General features: G+C 41.8%; 1 protein-coding gene across 2 annotated transcripts in view; it reads left to right on the top strand.

Annotated features, from left to right (window-relative positions):
- The window catches only part of EFHB (EF-hand domain family member B), a 117273-nt gene that overhangs the window by 76099 nt on the left and 22782 nt on the right, over positions 1-18392 (top strand). For both annotated transcript variants that reach the window (XM_073568127.1, XM_073568119.1), the window contains exon 8: positions 15155-15222. In XM_073568127.1, the coding sequence (XP_073424228.1) occupies positions 15155-15222 (68 nt within the window). The remainder of the gene's footprint in view (positions 1-15154; positions 15223-18392) is intronic.

Here is an 18392-nt window from a genome sequence, read left to right as displayed (position 1 = left end):
TTCTGCTAATTGATATGATGTACCAAGAAATTTAGTTTTTTATTGAGTATAATCATAATTTTATTATAATGTTTTACATTTTTTCTAGTGTGAAGTTTTACATATGTGTGTTTTTATAAAAGTGTGTTTTATAGATGAATTTTAGTGATTTTTTGTGATTTTACATTATGTTGATAGTTATGTGTGAATTTTTTTTAAGTGCAATGAGCATCTACCTCACTTCCTGGGGGAGCTAGTATATAAGGAGAATGAAATGTGATGCCAGTGTAACTTTGCTCCTGAGGAGTGTACAGTGTGTACACGAAACACGTAGAGTTTATGGAATAAAAAGAAAGTTATAATCACTGCTTGGTCCTTGGATTAACTCCTTGTGAACTTTGGACTGGAACAGCGCGATCCTGAAAGCCGGACTTCTCTCCTTCCTATGTATGCAATTCTAGTGACCGGCTGATTGGTGCAGTTCATCGGATCCTACCCATTTGTGCTTATGGTTGTTGTGTTCCACACAACTGAACCAGGTGAGTGGATCCATATCTGTGAAACGTTTATATCATTGGATAAGACCCTATTGTGCGCTTCTGTCTCCCCCTTTTTTATAGTACATTAAGAAGGAAGACAAAAATGTCTAATTGTAATTAAAATGCAGCATAACAGATGCTAGATACTCCACATCACTGATCAATCATAATGAGTCTGGTACTGCTGCTGTCACTTTACTTCTCTCTTCCCTATCAATGGACTCTACAGTCATATGTAAAAGTTTGGGCACCCCTATTAATGTTAACCTTTTTTCTTTATAACAATTTTGGTTTTTGCAACAGCTATTTCAGTTTCATATATCTAATAACTGATGGACTCAGTTATATTTCTGGATTCAAATGAGGTTTATTGTACTAACAGAAAATGTGCAATCTGCATTTAAACAAAATTTGACCGGTGCAAAAGTATGGGCACCCTTATCATTTTCTTGATTTGAACACTCCTAACTACTTTTTACTGACTTCCTGAAGCACTAAATTGGTTTTGTATCCTCATTAAGCTTTGAACTTCATAGCCAGGTGTATCAAATCATGAGAAAAGGTATTTAAAGTGGCCACTTGCAAGTAGTTCTCCTATTAGATTCTCCTATGAAGAGTGGCATCATGGGCTCCTCAAAACAACTCTCAAATGATCTGAAAACAAAGATTATTCAACATAGCTTTTCAGGGGAAGGATACAAAAAGTTGTCTCAGAGATTTAACCTGTCAGTTTCCACTGTGAGGAACATAGTAAGGAAAAGGAAGAACACAGGTACAGTTCTTGTTAAGCCCAGAAGTGGCAGGCCAAGAAAAATATCAGAAAGGCAGAGAAGAAGAATGGTGAGAACAGTCAAGGACAATCCACAGACCACCTCCAAAGACCTGCAGCATCATCTTGCTGCAGATGGTGTCACTGTGCATCGGTCAACAATACAGCGCACTTTGCACAAGGAGAAGCTGTATGGGAGAGTGATGCGAAAGAAGCCGTTTCTGCAAGCACGCCACATACAGAGTCGCCTGAGGTATGCAAAAGCACATTTGGACAAGCCAGTTACATTTTGGAAGAAGGTCCTGTGGACTGATGAAACAAAGATTGAGTTGTTTGGTCATACAAAAAGGCGTTATGCATGCGCTGTATTGTTGACCGATGCACAGTGACACCATCTGCAGCAAGATGATGCTGCAGGTCTTTGGAGGTGGTCTGTGGATTGTCCTTGACTGTTCTCAGCATTCTTCTTCTCTGCCTTTCTGATATTTTTCTTGGCCTGCCACTTCTGGGCTTAACAAGAACTGTACCTATGTTCTTCCATTTCCTAACTATGTTCCTCACAGTGGAAACTGACAGGTTAAATCTCTGAGACAACTTTTTGTATCCTTCCCCTGAAAAGCTATGTTGAATAATCTTTGTTTTCAGATCATTTGAGAGTTGTTTTGAGGAGCCCATGATGCCACTCTTCATAGGAGAATCAAATAGGAGAACTACTTGCAAGTGGCCACCCTAAATACCTTTTCTCATGATTTGATATACCTGGCTATGAAGTTCAAAGCTCAATGAGGTTACAAAACCAATTTAGTGCTTCAGGAAGTCAGTAAAAAGTAGTTAGGAGTGTTCAAATCAAGAAAATGATAAGGGTGCCCATACTTTTGCACCGGTCAAATTTTGTTTAAATGCAGATTGCACATTTTCTGTTAGTACAATAAACCTCATTTGAATCCAGAAATATAACTGAGTCCATCAGTTATTAGATATATGAAACTGAAATAGCTGTTGCAAAAACCAAAATTGTTATAAAGAAAAAAGCTTAACATTAATAGGGGTGCCCAAACTTTTACATATGACTGTATGTATTATTTGCAAACTACTACACTCATCATCTTGAGTGCTGCAGTTGTACAAAATATTCCTGTCTTGAATATTTGTCCAATGGTTTACAACTTTCTCTCTCTGTCTCTCAGCTGTAAATTTTGATGTCCTCTCTCTATCCTAAATCACCATAAAATGGCTGCTGCTTTTCCTACCTCAGCTTTTATACATGCTCTAATAGTCTCTCCTGAATGGCTGTGCTATACCATGTGATGTAATAGCTTCAAAGTTTTATTGACATGCCTGAATTCATGTGACCTTTCCTTGGCTCATAAAATCTTCTGCAATATTTTAAAATAAAAAACCTCAAATGTTATGGGCATTTTTCTGAAATGCAAATTCTTCACATTTTCATAAAATTCAACACAACTTTGATTTGCATTGAATCAATTTTCTCAATTTTCTTATCTCTAGTGTCTCCTATTAGTGAGACATCTCTTTATAAAAAACTAGGTGTTCCCCAAATTCAAGAGGTATATTGCTAGAAGACATCCAGTTTTTGTCGCACTGAACGTTCCCCTGCAGAAAAAGATCACTTTCTCCATCCAGTTGGTTCTTTCTTCTTTTTATACTTATTTATTTTTTTTCTCGCGGCGGTGGGGGTGGATGTAACATATATACATATGCGTGACAAAGCGGGCACATGATATCAAACAGAGTCAGGCGAAAAATTCCCATAATTCCCTGCGGCTATCACATCACATGGTCCAGCACAGCCAGTTAGAGGGAATTATCACAGCCGATACAGGGTAGGACTGGAAGGTCACAGTACACAGCTTATTCACATAGGGACAAAAATAGGTTTAAATTGGATTTTGTTACACTACTGCACTAGTGTTGAAGCACCTTGAAATTGGGAGTGGTAGTCTGTCTGGGAATAACAGTTCAAAGATTCCAGTGAGATAGAGAAGTGCTGTAATTCTATAGTTATGTGACTGTATGTTCATTGGTCTGTAATATACTATAACAGCACGGCACCTTAATAACAATAGCATTTTTTTTAAGTTTTCACACACTAAATCAGGAGGGCAGTTTAATACCCTGTATCCTAATTTTGCTAGTAAAAATGAATCCTAAAACCTAGGCTTGTGTGTTACCAGGAGGACAACTACAATATATTTTTTTTTAATACAAATCTCCCCAATACAGAATATTAAAATTAACTTTATACCTCACCAAGTGAGCATGTTGTTACAAATGTTTTTATTTTTGAACATTTATTTGTTTATTAAACATATACTGTAGATCCGGCAGTAAATTGGCCATACTGGGACCAAGAAGTGTCTCTCAACAACAATATACAAAAATAAGTTTATTAGACATCCAAAATTTATGACACAATGAAAATAACACACATGGTGCCTCAACCATGCAATCAGAGGCTAGCTAAAAGGAGAAAACACTCACAGCTACATTTCACACACTAATTAGAGGCATGGTTTTGCCTACAATAGAAACACCCATAGCCTACTGCCATTGTAGCGTTCATTCATGCACACATGTAAGCAATTTTGTCCCCACTCCTCTACATATTACCTGGACAGGCGTTTCACCACCAAATTTCACTCCAGTGACAAGCTAAACCTCCGGTCCCTGACTTGCGTTTCGTGGATGCTTCTTACTGGGGGCATGTCTATGGACCGGCGTCATGTGAATTATATAGTCAAATGGCCAATCAGGTTTAGATGGGAGAAGTTACACTATCAAGCCACCAATAGTAACGGGCGGGAGGGATTATAATTCAGTATACCGTCAAGTGGCCGATCAAATTTTAAATTTTTCTGATTTCTCTGCCCTGCATAGCTACTGCATCTCATTGTGTATGTGCACATGCAAGATAATAGTAGATTTTGGATATGCAATGATTTTACTGATGAATGTCTATCAATTTTCTCTATCTTTACTAGTTAATAATCTGTAAATTGACATAGTCGATATTTTTGTTTACTTGGGCATTTCAGTGTTTCACATTTTAGCTATCCTCTGATTGCATGGTTGAGGCACCATGTGTGTTATTTTCATTGTGTCATAAATTTTGGATGTCTAATAAACTTATTTTTGTATATTGTTGTTGAGAGACACTTCTTGATCCCAGTATGGCCAATTTACTGAAGGATCTATATGTTTAATACTTGCCTTGAAGTGTTGCCGATCCTTTTTTGGATTAATGGGCTTGGGTAGTACGCTTATTACATTTCTTTGTTGTAGTAGTCCAAATGGAATGACACCTGGCCAATAGTAGTCCAATATTAGATCCATAAACACCACCCATATACAGCGGTACGTTGAAGTTGTTTGCTTTTGAAATGATAACTTGACAAGCTGTTCTTGTCCCATTCTTTGTTTGGAAATTTCCAAAAGTGAATTTTTTGAAAGCCTGTTTTTATAGTCCAATTTATCAACTGTACACCCTCTGTACACCAGAGTGTACGCAGTTATGGTATATTATTGTCTAGGTGTAAACCTAGTTGTACCTACTCTTCAATGTAGCATTTTGGGTTATGCTGCATTTTTTTCAAAAGGGTGGAAATAACTTTAAAAAAATTTAAGGTTTTATAACTGTTTTAATAGTTGAATTTAAAAACCATATGCACCAGATTAATATTGCTGGGAAATTACTTTCCATATTAACATAGTCATTAACCTAGTATTTTATGGTTCTGTACATTGCCTTTTTGGCAAGGAGGATGGGTGGCTTTAAAAAAATATATAGAAAAAGTGTTAATGTTTTACAACTGTTATAGTATTCGAATATAAGGAGCATATTCACCACAGCAATACGGCTGACTGTTGCCGCAAATTACTTATCATGCGTATACTTGACAAGTTCGTTCAACTTCACAATTGTGTCCGACTTGTTGCTGATTCTTCACCAAAAATTTACATTTGGTATCTTTATGTTTGAAGCATGATATGTGGGAAAAGGTTGAAAAGTTCCAGGGGGCCGAATACTTTCGTAAGGCACTGTAGTTGTGGGTGACCCAAGGCTGGTTAGGTGTAGCTGGTAACAAATTTTACTAAAGGACTTAAATGTTATACTTGGGGTCAAAATGTATGATAAACTAAAACATGGCAGTGACAACAGACATGGTATTGTGATAGAAAAAACTTCCCATATCACAATAAAAAATCTGGGAGCCCTTAGATGCAGCACCACTGGTATTTTTGTAGTAGTAATATGAAATGCAGGTGACAATAGGCCTTTTTTTGCCTCTGGCAAGTGTTTCAGAGGGGAGGAAGTAGGGGGCATAATGAAATATATTATACATTTCTCATCTCACTCACATCAGGATGAAGTACCCTATAACAGCAACACCCTCAGCTTTAGTTAGTGTTCTGCTCAGGTCACCTCCTCCATCACCATACATGGATGAAGTACCCTCTAACAGCAACACCCTCAGCTTTAGTTAGTGTTCTGCTCAGGTCACCTCCTCCATCACCATACCTGGATGAAGTACCTTCTAACAATAACACCATCAGCTTTAGTTAGTGTTCTGCTCAGGTCACCTCCTTCATCACCATACCTGGATGAAGTACCCTCTAACAATAACACCAACAGCTTTAGTCAGTGTTCTGCTCAGGTCACCTCCTCCATCACCATACCACTTAATGTTATACAGAACTGAACTTCCATTCTGTCCATGACACCTAGCTGTTTTCTGATACATGCTTGCATTTTGTGTATTGGAGGTCTTTTGTTAGTTTCTGAAAAACAATTTCTTTGCAGTCTGCAGGCTGTACAAGAGAAAATTAAGCTGTGAATGTCCCAGACTGCATAGAATAAGAGCTATGGCTATCCATCAGCACATGAAGTGATATTGCAAACTCATTTGGGAAAAGCAAGTTAGCAGTAATCAGAGAGAGCCTCAAGCTGTCCTCCCCCTTCTTGTCTGCTGATTTTTCTGTCAATTAGATGACACCTTAAGGTAGTAACTGATTGATGTCATCAGCACCATCCACCATTAGTGATGATTAGGGGTGAGCGGACCCATGGATGTTCGGGTTCGAGTGAACTTTAGTCCAAAGTTTGGTTTGGGTATCAGAAGTTTACCCAACTTGAACCCGAACCCCATAGAGGACCCAAACTTTGGTGCTCTAAAATGGTCGTAATAAGGGCTAGGGGGCTGCAAAAGTCTCTCTTCGCTCTCTTCTCTCTTTTCTCTTCCCTAAAATGGACTTCTGGGAGAAATTCGTGATTGGAGTTCAGCACTAGTAGTACGGACCCCGAACTTTACAGTTCGCGTTTGCTCATCTCTACTGATGATTTTATCCCTCATGAGCATCAAAGTCCAGAATATTCTAGCTGCCTTATGGTTAGGTAAAGTATTTCATGCTCCTGGCAAGACTCATACCCTAAATTTAATGCTGCAATATTTATTTTGCAAATATACCAGCTTGAGGCAGGTAGTTGCTATGGCTAGGAAAGCGTCAGTTCAATTCAACTGTTCTTATTTGGCAAAGCACCCTCTCTTAGCTTTGCAAAAACAGAATGGTCTGCCAGAGCGCTGTCTAATTTGCAATATCACAACCCACTGGAATTCGACTCTACATATGTTAAAGTATCTGCACAAGCAGCCTAAAGCACTGATGGACTACAAACTGGAGTGTGGTGTACTTTGAGACCCGCCATTGGCAGCTGATGAGGAATTTGTTTTTCCTACTGATGCCCATCTGGAGATTTAGCCAAATTTGCCAGTAGGGACAAGTGTGGAATCAACAATATAAACATTTTTTTTTTTTACTTTACACTTGCTTTAATAGTCCCCATGGCATCTGATAGCCTCTACTACAAATAGCAGGGCTCCAGCTCTGCTCTGTGTAGCAGAAATGCTCACTTGGTATGAACACTGACTGCTGGGCGGCACTCAAAGCTATCCAGCTATCTGCTGCAGACCCCGGGTTGTCATTCCAACTGGTCAGGGACCTATGGTCATGTAACATGGGCGTCGATGTGAGGGGTTAGTGATGCGATTGTGGAGCGAGCATGTTAAATGGAGCTGTCAGAGATTGACAGTGGCATTTAACATGTTAGCTCCGGGTGGATTGCGATTCCACCCGCGGCTGTTAGTGGCTCATGTGGCTCATGTCAGCTAATGACATCAGCTGAAATGTGCCGGAGAGGTTGCGGGCTCAGCACACTTTTTTACCTTGTGACAGATCCTCTTTAACCCTTTCCCGACCCATGACGCCTACCCGACCCGCACACACAGGACCCTTTCTACGTCACCACAGGGGGGGTGGCTTAGCCCCCACGTGGCTACGATCGCTCTGATTGGCTGTTGAAAGTGAGACAGCCAATCAGAGCGATAGTAATATTTCATCAATGAAATTTGATGAAACATTACAATCCAGCCATGGCTGATGCTGCAGTAGCATCGGACATGGTTGGAGACACTAATCTGACCCCCCCCACTGACTGACGGCACCGATCGGCTGCCGCCACCAACTGACGGCACCGATTGGCTGCCACAGTCATCATCAGCTCCCCCCTTCCCTCCGCTCCCCCCAGCCTTCTGATCCCCCCTCACCCTCCCCGGTACCTCCTGTCCCTCTGGCGGTCCCAGTGTTCTGCATAAATGGGCGGCGCCATCTTGGAAAATGGCGGGCACATGCGCAGTGCGATATTTCACCAATGAAATTTGGTGAAATATTACAATCAAGCCATGGCCTATGCTGCAATGGCATCGTCCATGGCTGGAGACACCGATGAGACCCCCCCACGACTGACGGCACCGATCGGCTGCCGCCACTGACTGACGGCAGCGATCGGCTGCCGCAGTCATCATCAGCTCCCCTCCCCCTTCCTTCCGCTCCCCCCAGCCTTCCGATCCTCCCCCCTGCCTTCCGATCCCCCCTCACCCCCCGGTACCTCCTGTCACTCTGGCCGTCCCAGTGTCCTGCATCATGGGCGCCACCATCTTGGAAAATGGCGGGCGCATGCGCGGTGCGCCAGATTATATCTGCCGGCTGCAGATTCATTCATTTTATTTTGATCACTGTGATAAACTCTCACAGTGATCAAAATAAAAAAAAGTAAATAAACCCCCCCTTTATCAACCCCATAGGTAGGGACAAATAATAAAATAAAGAAAATATTTTTATTTTCCCATTAGGGTTAGAATTAGGGTTAGGGTTGGAATTAGGGTTACGGTTAGAATTAGGGTTAGGGTTAGAAATAGGGTTAGGGTTAGAAATAGGGTTAGGGTTAGAATTAAGGTTAGGGTTGGAATTAGGGTTAGGGTTGGAATTAGGGTTAGGGGTGGGTTGCGGTTGGGATTAGAGTTAGGGGTGTGTTGGGGTTAGGGTTGTGGTTATGGTTATGATTAGGGTCTGGATTAGGGTTAGGAGTGTGTTGGAGTTAGGGTTGGAGTTAGAATTGAGGGGTTTCCACTGTTTAGGCACATCAGGGAGGTCTCCAAATGCGACAAATTATCAGTTATGGAAATTCAAAGTAGAGATGTTATCTAAGAACAATTTATGGGAAGTTATCATTACAGATAGACCTGATGAAGATAAACAGACATGGGATAGAAAGAATAGAGAATTGAGAGCCACCATTAGCTGATTAGTGGATGATGCTCAATTAATACACATAAGAAATGAGGATACAGCGAAAGGAATGTGGGACGCATTAAGAAAATTACATGAAAGACCCAGTTTAAATCACAAGTTATTTCTATTAGAAAACTTTACAGCATGAGTATGCTATAAAAGAGTCACAGGTGTTGCAATCAATGTTGGTGATAGTGTTCATTTCAATCATCCTTGGTGGAGGAAGGAGCTGAGAGCATTCCTTGCAGCACTGTCTTAGCCCTGGTGTGGAAGGAGTCATAGGGGATTTCCTTGTAGCTCTGAAAGAGCTTGGAGGCAGTGAGTCAGGAGGAGTGCTGCATTCTGGTGGTGGACTCTGTTGCCAGGAGCAAGTGCAACAGAGTAAAGCTAAGTGGTGTTTCCCCATTTGTTTTTTTCCTTAGTGTGTATTAGTACAGCGGTGGTGCTAGTGCCTGCGCCACCCAGCTCCCTAGCAAGGGATAGGTGTAGGGTGTGCCAGGGCAACAGGTTCCTGATAGGCGCCCGGTGCGTAACCGGCATAGGGAACATTAGGAGCGTTAGGGACACTGACTCAGGGGAGTGCAGGAGGTCTCCACGTCCCCTTTCCCTATCGCAGGGCCCACCATTGTAACTGTTTCCCTTTTCCCCATGTCTTGTTGTTTTAGTTACTGGCCTGCGAGCCGTGTCACACAGGACAGTATGACGTGCCGCGTCTTGTTGTTTTAGTTACCGGCCTGCTGGTCGCGTCACACAGGACGGGTCAACGTGACAGAGATTAAGTACAAATGACGACATGCAGAAGCACATATTCTCAATGATGGAAGTAATATCACAGCTACGGTCTATTAGTGAAGACATTAAAAAAGTCATGTAGCAGCAATATTATTGTGCCATTTATCAGATTCGTATACAGCTTTAATAAATGCACTAGAGAAAGGCCTGAAAAAGACATCACATTAGAATTTGTGAAGACCCGACTCATAGATGAATATCAGAGAAGAAAAGAACAAATAAATGATTCTTCTACTGAAAAGGACAGTGGAAATGCTCTTAAAGCTACAGAATTTAAAAAACCCTGTAATAAAGAGACAAGAGAATGTTTCAGATGTAAGAAAAAAGGTCATTTAAAGAAAGACTGTGTGATGAGCGTCAGCTTACACTGAGTCATTTTCCTTTTGAATGAGTGGACCCTCTGGGCCGTGGCACCCACCCACCTAGGGCGAGCTGACCTAGTGAGAATCCACCCACTATACAGGGAGTGTCAGGGGCAAGACCAAGGGGGTGAGCCACCACAGCAGCTGGACCAGACGGCCGGCTCAGGGAAACAAGACAAGGCAAGACAAGACGTTAATTCAAAGTAACTTCATTAAGGAACACTTCAGGGTAATAACAGGTGCCAAACGTAAATACACAGGGAACACATAGCAAAGTGCGTGCAAGGGCATGCCGAGGTCCAAGGCATGGTACGTGCAGATGGTAGGCAGGGAACGATGACATCGGACTCCGGACAGCAGGCAACGATCAACCAGTACATCAGGTTCTGTAGCTCTGAAGGTGATTGGCAGGTTCCGGACATCCGGTAAGCAAACCAGGGTTCCATGCAATCAGACAAGACAAAATTAGAAACAGGATGCGTGTCAACGAACACGCCTGGGTCAGGTTCACAGGACGGAGGCCTGCGCATGCGAAGGGGCATGCCAGGGACAGGTACAGGGACGGTGGCCTGCGCGTGCGAGGACACGCCAGGGACAGAGTATGAGAACAGGGTTAGGGCCTGTGCGTGCAAGAGGCAAAACCTGCGCATACTTTTATAGAAGCACGGGGAGGTATGCCATGGGCAGGCGAGGGCCTGTGCGTGCTTTAGAGAGCACAGAAAGCACAGTGCGGAAACAGCGTGAAGTGCAAGGAAGCACAGAGAGCACGGCTGGGGCACTGGCTAACTGATCGGGCTGCGGCACTAACAGATGGGCAAGACTCCAGCGAACCCGGCTGAGGAATGGCAGGCGACACAGCTGTCACTGATCAACGAGCACGGCTGCGGCACAGGCAGGCGGGCATGGCTAGGGCGGGCACGGCTGAGGCACGAACAGAAGGCTAGGAAGGCCAGGCGCATGCGAACAGCACACAAAGTATCAGAGACAAGGCATTGAGTATGAGGCAGAGTCCTGCAGATGCAGAGGACATGCCAGGGAGGTACAAGGCGAAACCTGCGCATGCCGAGAGGCACGCCAGGGAGAGATACAGGACTGAGGCCTGCGCGTGCAGAGAGACACGTCAGGGACAGGGTACAGAGCGGAGGCCTGCACGTGTAGAGAGACACGTCAGGGACAGGGTACAGAGCGGAGGCCTGCATGTGTAGAGAGACACGTCGGGGACAGGGTACAGAACATAGCATAACAATGAAGCATAGCGAGGACAAACAAAGCACGAAGGACAACACGAGACAAAGCACGAGACAAGAGACGGAATACGAGCACGGAGACGCACGACATAGCAAAGTGCAAGGGCACAGAATAGAGGGAGCGACCCAGCAGACCAAGCAGCCATGCAGGGAAGCAACACAATACTCAGGCCCTGAGCATAGGAAGGGGCGGTCTGATATAGGGCATAGCACCTCCACTTCCGGGTCAGGACCAGGGAAGAACTTCCAGTTCAGATCCTCCAGGATCACAGGGAGCAGTCACATGATCAGGATTCCAGACATGCAGGGATGATTGCAAAACCAGTGCTGAAACCTAGGCAGGTCACATGATCAGAGTTCCAGACATGCAGAGATGAATGCAGAACCAGCCTCAGCTGGAACATAGGAAGGACACATGATCAGGGGTTCTAGACATAATGAGACGATCACAGAAGGCAGAGCAGAAACGCAGGCATCCCGCAGCTCAACAGTCATGAGGTGAGTGTGCACACTGCTCTAGGGAACATGCAGGATAGCAGACATGAGATGCGCGGGCACACCGCTCCAGGGGTCATGAGACAAAACACATGGCCGACATGACAGACATGGCGGACATGACAGACTGTACCATATGGATAGCAGAACAACAAAAATTACAACATAAAGAGCATACACAGAAAGTGAAAAACACAATTTCCGATTCATGTGAGAATAATTGGAATGACACATTTAAAGTAACAGACAAGAAATCATCACTTGGTTGGTTTATTGATTCAGGAGCAACAAGTCATATGATAAGTGACAAGAATTTCTCCACTGATCTTCATTTAGATAAGAAAGAAGCCATTTATCTTGCAGATGGAAGCAAAATAACCGCAGAAGGTATAGGACAAGGTATACTAAACTGTTCAAACAAGTTTGGACAAAATTCAAAGATACTTGTGGAGGATGTGTTGTATGTTCCAAAATTGGAAGACGGATTGTTATCTGTGAAGTGTTTAACAGCCAATGGACTCATTGTAAAATTCAAAGACAATGAGTGTGCAATTCTAGCAGGAAACAAGGTGATAACCAATGTCAAGGCAGATGAACAATTATATCATCTTGACACACTAAAGGAACAGATGAAGGTATGTACACATGATCACAAGAACTGTATTCACGTGTGGCATAGACATCTAGGACACAGACACCCTGACAGTATAAGGGAACTACAAAGAAAAGAATTGACAAAAGATCTAAAGATATCAGATTGCTCAATTACCATAAGATGTGAATTTTGTGTAAAATCTAAAGCCACAAGAATATCTATTCCAAATGAAAGTGAAATGAAAAGCAAAAGACCACTTGATTTGGTGCATACTGACGTATGTGGTCCCATGAAAGTGACTACATCAGGAGGAATGTTCATAGATGACTACTCAAGATACACAGTCACATACTTAATTAAGAACAAAAGTGAAGTTTTTTGATAAACTTGTAGACTATGTAACAAGTTCAAGTAACAAATTTGAAAGGAAGCCAATTGTCATCAGAAGTGATACTGGAGGTAGATTTACAGGTCACAAAATAGAAAACTACTTAAGACAGAATGGAATAGAACACCAGAAAACTGTTGTGTACACACCTGAACAAAATAGAGTAGCAGAAAGGAAAGACAGAAATGATGAGATGTATGCTGACAGATTCCAAAATACCAGAGAAATATTGGGGTGAGGCAGCAATGACAGCTACATATCTACAGAACAGGCTTTTTTTTTTCCAGAAAACTGAAGAAAACTCCATATGAACTGTGGCAAGGTATGAAACCAAGTGTCAATCATTTAAAAGTTTTTGGATGTAAAGTTTTTGTATTCATTCCAACAGAAAAACGTTCCAAACTTCAAAACAGATCCATGGAGGGAATATTTGTTGGATATAGTGAAAATTGCAAAGGATACAGAATCCTAGATCCCAAAACAGACAGTCACGGTGAGTGACAGTGTGACATTCATTGAGGATCTAAATGAAGACACTATGATTTCAATTGACAGAAAAAATGAGAAAACCAGCAGTGACATAGCTGAAGAGGTATCTGATAAGAAAGTAGTTGAAATTGATGAAGAACAGAATACTGAAAATGAAGAAATACAACTACAAACAGATACAGAACCAAGACGTTCAATGAGAGAGAACAAAGGTAAACCGCCAAAACGTCTCTCATACAAGACAAGCACAAGTAAAATTTATGAACCTACCTCTTGGGAAGACATATCTAAACTCCCTAAAGAAGAAGCTAATAAATGCATAGAAGCAACAGAAACAGTCAATTGTGACACTGTCTTCAACAGAAGCAGAATATGTTGCCGCAGCACATGCAAGTCAAGAAGTTCTGTGGTTAAGACAATTGTTGACAGACTTAGGACAACCACAGTTTGAACCGACAAAATTGAATGAGGACAATCAAGGATGTCTTGTTCTTGCTCAGATGGAAAGAGTCAATCCAAGAACCAAGCATATTGATGTGAATTATCATTTCTTGAGATATCATCAGGAACAAGGAGTCTTGAAGTTAGAATATTGTCCTACTGAGGAAATGACAGCAGACATCTTCACGAAGGCGTTGAATGCTGATAAACACCAGAGACTAATAAAAAAGTTGGGTTTGATTGTATAAGTCCTTACTGTTGAGAAAGGGTGTTGGCATATGCAACAGAAATGGACTTATTATAAGTGAAGGTAGGACTTTACACTTGCCTGACAGCAGATGGCGATAGTGTGAAGTTATGTTTGCTGTATTGTGGTGAGAGAAGCTCTCTATTGTTGTTGTTACTTTTACTTTTGCGTTTGAGTGTATTATGGCAGCAGCACGGACTGTGTGCTTCTGAATTCTTATCTCATGTTTACCCATATGAAGTAAATACTGTTTATTCAAGATAACTTGCTCAGTGAAGTTCTCTTATGTGTACCGGTGGATTCTCAGAAGATACACTCTGCTACATTTGCGACCTTGGATGCATAGGTACATCCAAGGTCATCTCCCTGTATTGGATGTTGGCTCCGGCGCTGGGCCCGCATCTTTCACTGCACATGACAGCTGATCTGATCAGCTGACCTGATAGCGACATTTAACTTGCATAACCAAAAGACACACCCATTGGTGCCTTGCGATCACATGACAGGGGGACTGAAGGGTGTGTCCTATGCAGAAGACCCCATTCTTGTCTTTGTAAATTTCCTATAAACGCCAGCCCGAGACCGGAGTTCATAGTCCATGATTTATGCTACACATAGCAGGGCTATGGTAAAGTTGATGGTGTCATTCAAAGTACAACTTGTCCTGCAAAAAACAAGCCCTCATATGGCTATATTGACGGAAAAATAAAAAGGTTATGCTTCTGAGAAGAAGGGCAGCAAAAAAAGGCAAAATCACAAGGTAGTGAAGAGGTTAATAAAGGATGTGTATAACATTAGGGAAACATGGCTGCATTCTGTCTACAGTTTGTTTGGTATCACAGTCAGCAGCCATGTTTTTGTTGTCAAGTACAACCAATACAAATGTTTAATGAAAAGTGACTCACATTTTAATTCTCCTTCCTGAGTTAATTTCTCACGGTTTTTAAAACCTCAGTTTGCTGTTATTTTATAGGGTATGGTAGGTGTTTGGCTTTATACAACACATCGCTCCGATAACTGTGCTTCAGCAGTGATGAGTCTTGAGCCACGCCCCATGGAATTGATATACTAATACAGAGACAAATGTCAATCTCCCACTCATTAAAAAAATGTTGTTACATCTGTGATATTTCCCATTATGTACATATTTTATATACCTCACAGGATTGCAGACACAATGAAGGTTCCTGCTGATCATACGTTTGGGATGATATGTCAACCTGAAGCATATGGTAAGATTTGTTTCTGAATGTAAAAATATACCGTATTTTTCCATTTTACATGATTTCATATTTTTTCACTGATTGACTGATGATTGGGATGCATTAGTGAAATAATCTACTACTTTTAGTAATTCATTGAGGCAAATTTATCAGATAATTAGATTAATCGATTCTTTTATTACACAATGTGGACCAGTGACTCTGCCCTAGGAGTGCTAACCAAATTTCGTAATCTCAGCACAAAGCTCTATTTACTGGAGTTGTTTAGAACCAGCTTCCCCCTCACAGTTGATATCTCTTAAGGCCCAGTCACACACAGCGATATCGCCAGCGAGATCGCTGATTTTGTGACGCCACATGGATCAGCGACCGGCCCCCCTGCCGGGTATCGCTGATCGAGCTCCATCGTCCTGGGCCATTTTTTTTTCGTTGGTCTCCTGCTGGCTAGCGTGCATCGCTGCGTGTGGCAGCGAGAGACCAGCGATCAGCAACGCTGGACGCTGGTTTCCAGGGTAAACAGCGGGTATCCATGAGCCGTGTGGCTTAGATACCTGCTGTTTACATTGGAAACCAGCATGCTCGCTGGTCCTGATCGCTGGAGGGGCTGACTATGTGACAGCTCACCAGCGATCAGCCTAACGATGTCCCAGCGATCCCATCCATGTCGGATCGTTGGTGGGATCGCTGGGACATCGTTATGTGTAACGGGGCCTTTAGAGAAGAGAATTTCACCAGATTTTGTGCTCACTCCAGTTACCTTAAGTGAAAGTAAAACCTGCTACCCTGAAATACTGATGGAAATCTTCTCATTTGATAATAACACATACATTATATTTGAGGAAAGTCTTACCATTTCATCTACTATCACTTTTTGCATCTTGATAATTGATAGGTCCTCGTTAAGTTCATGTAAGGCTCCCATCACATGACCACTTAACCCCTTCACACGTCCACTTAACCCCTTCACGGCCTTGTTTTCCATTCTTGCGTTTTTGTTTTTTTGCTCCCCTTCATCCCAGAACCATAACTTTTTTATTTTTCCGTCAATATGGCCGTATGAGGACTGCCATTATAATTCTCCAGGTCAATACGAGTTTGTAGATACCAAACATGTATAGGTTCTTTTTTTGTTTAAGTGGTGGAAAAAAAATCCAAAGTGCTATTTTTCGAGACCCGTAGCGTCTACATTTTTCGAGCTCTGGGGCTGGGCAAGGACTTATTTTTTGCATAACGAGCTGATGTTTTTAGTCATACTGTTTTGGGGTACATACAATGGTTTGATCGCTTGTTATTACATTTTATTGCAATGTTGCGGTGACCAAAAAAACATAATTCTGGCTTTTTGATTTTTTTTCTCATTACGCCATTTGCCAATCGGATTAATTATTTTTATATTTTGTTGGATCGGGCGATTCTGAATGCAGAAATACCAAATATGTGTTGTTTTTTTTTTATTTTTTTATTGCTTTAATTTGAATAGGACGAAAGGGGGGTGATTTGAACGTTATATATACAGTATATATAAAAACTTCTTCTTTATTAATCCATTATGTCATAAAAAGTAAGAGGAACTCCAATCAATTATGTAGCATTCCAGCAAGGGACAATTGATTGATAATTGATTGGAGTTCCTCTTACTTTTTATGACATAATGGATTAATAAAGAAGAAGTTTTTACAAATCTGGTGAACTTTCATCCTTTTGCTGGATCCCAATCTCCTCATATTTCTATTTGTTGGGGTATACTCCCTGCCTGGATCCGTGCAAAGCACAGGGTGAACACCGATTACTGCATCAAGAGGAACTCCTTTATGGTGAGCTGGCTATATGTTTTTCACATTGTTTGAATATACAGTATATGTGTGTGTATATATGTGTGTATATATATATATATATATACTGTATTTATATTTTTAAAAGCTTTTTTTTAACTTTTCACTTGCATAAATAGTCTCCTTAGGAGACTTCAAACTGCAATCTTGTAATTGCTTGTGCTACACATAGCAAGGTGTCAGCCCTACTATGTATAGCAGAATTGATCATCTGCTATGAATGCCGGCCACGGAGCGACGCTCATTGCAGATCAGCAATGACAACTACAGGGGTCTCCTGCAGACCCCGGCTTGTCATGCCAACCTATTGGTGCCCCGCAATCATGTGACAGTTGAATTGATGGGCGAAGCTAGTGACTCTCATCCAGTCGTGAAGGGGTAAAAACAACGTTTGCATCAGATGGTCCATTTTTACTAACCATGTGGTTTTCTGTGGCCATGTACCATCCATGTGCCGTCCATATGACACACACCAAAATAAAATGCATTCAATAAATTCATGATTTTTTTACATGTTAAAGTTGTTAAAAGATAAAAGATAGATAGATATCCGTTATATATATAATTTGTGCCTTGCATGTGTAACTTATTGTACATGTTTTAGCCAAATAAATGAATGAAACGAGATCCAGTGACTCTGGAGAGAGGTGACATCTTTAACTTTAGCTCTCTTCAGGCGTTCCAGGTCACGCTGCGCTGCACGAGACCCAGTGACTCTGAAGAGCAGTGACGTCAGTAATGTTACTGCTCTTTACAGTTTCCGGGTCAGCTCTGGTGGTTTGCAAGACCTACGTATGGAGCTTCATAGGCTTTGTATGGCATATTTTCACTTAACTTCGTTGTATTTGCTGGACTACATCGAATTCGAACCTGCCTAGGATTTTTTTCTTTTTCTAATAAAGTGGTGATCCATTTAGATATGTTTTTGGGTGTGTTTCATTTATATTATTGGATCAGTAATGTGGGTGTCTAACAGACACATCTCCATTACCAACAACTGTGCTTGAAGTCAGCTGTGTTTTTGGACACTTCAAAGCTGACCTCAACCCCTAGCACCATTACCCTGATTGCCATCGGACCAGGGCACCGGGAAGAGCCAAGGCAAAGCACCAGAATTGGAGCTTCTCATGTGAGGGCTGATATTTTTAGGCTGGAAAGGGCCCAATAACCATGGACCTTCCCGGCCTGATGTCCGCAGCTCTCAGCTGTCTGCATTACCTTTGCTGGCTACCAAAAATGGGGGGACCTGACATCATTTTTTTAATTTATTTTATTAGATTATACATGTACAATAAGCTACACATGTAAGCTACAAATTATATATCTATTTACCTCTCTATTATCCAT

The sequence above is a fragment of the Dendrobates tinctorius genome, unplaced genomic scaffold (genome assembly GCF_039654945.1).
Source record: "Dendrobates tinctorius isolate UK_male_01 unplaced genomic scaffold, ASM3965494v1 ptg000005l, whole genome shotgun sequence".
In the NCBI taxonomy this organism is placed as follows: Eukaryota; Metazoa; Chordata; class Amphibia; order Anura; family Dendrobatidae; genus Dendrobates; species Dendrobates tinctorius.
This window is presented reverse-complemented; position numbering and strand designations above follow the sequence as displayed.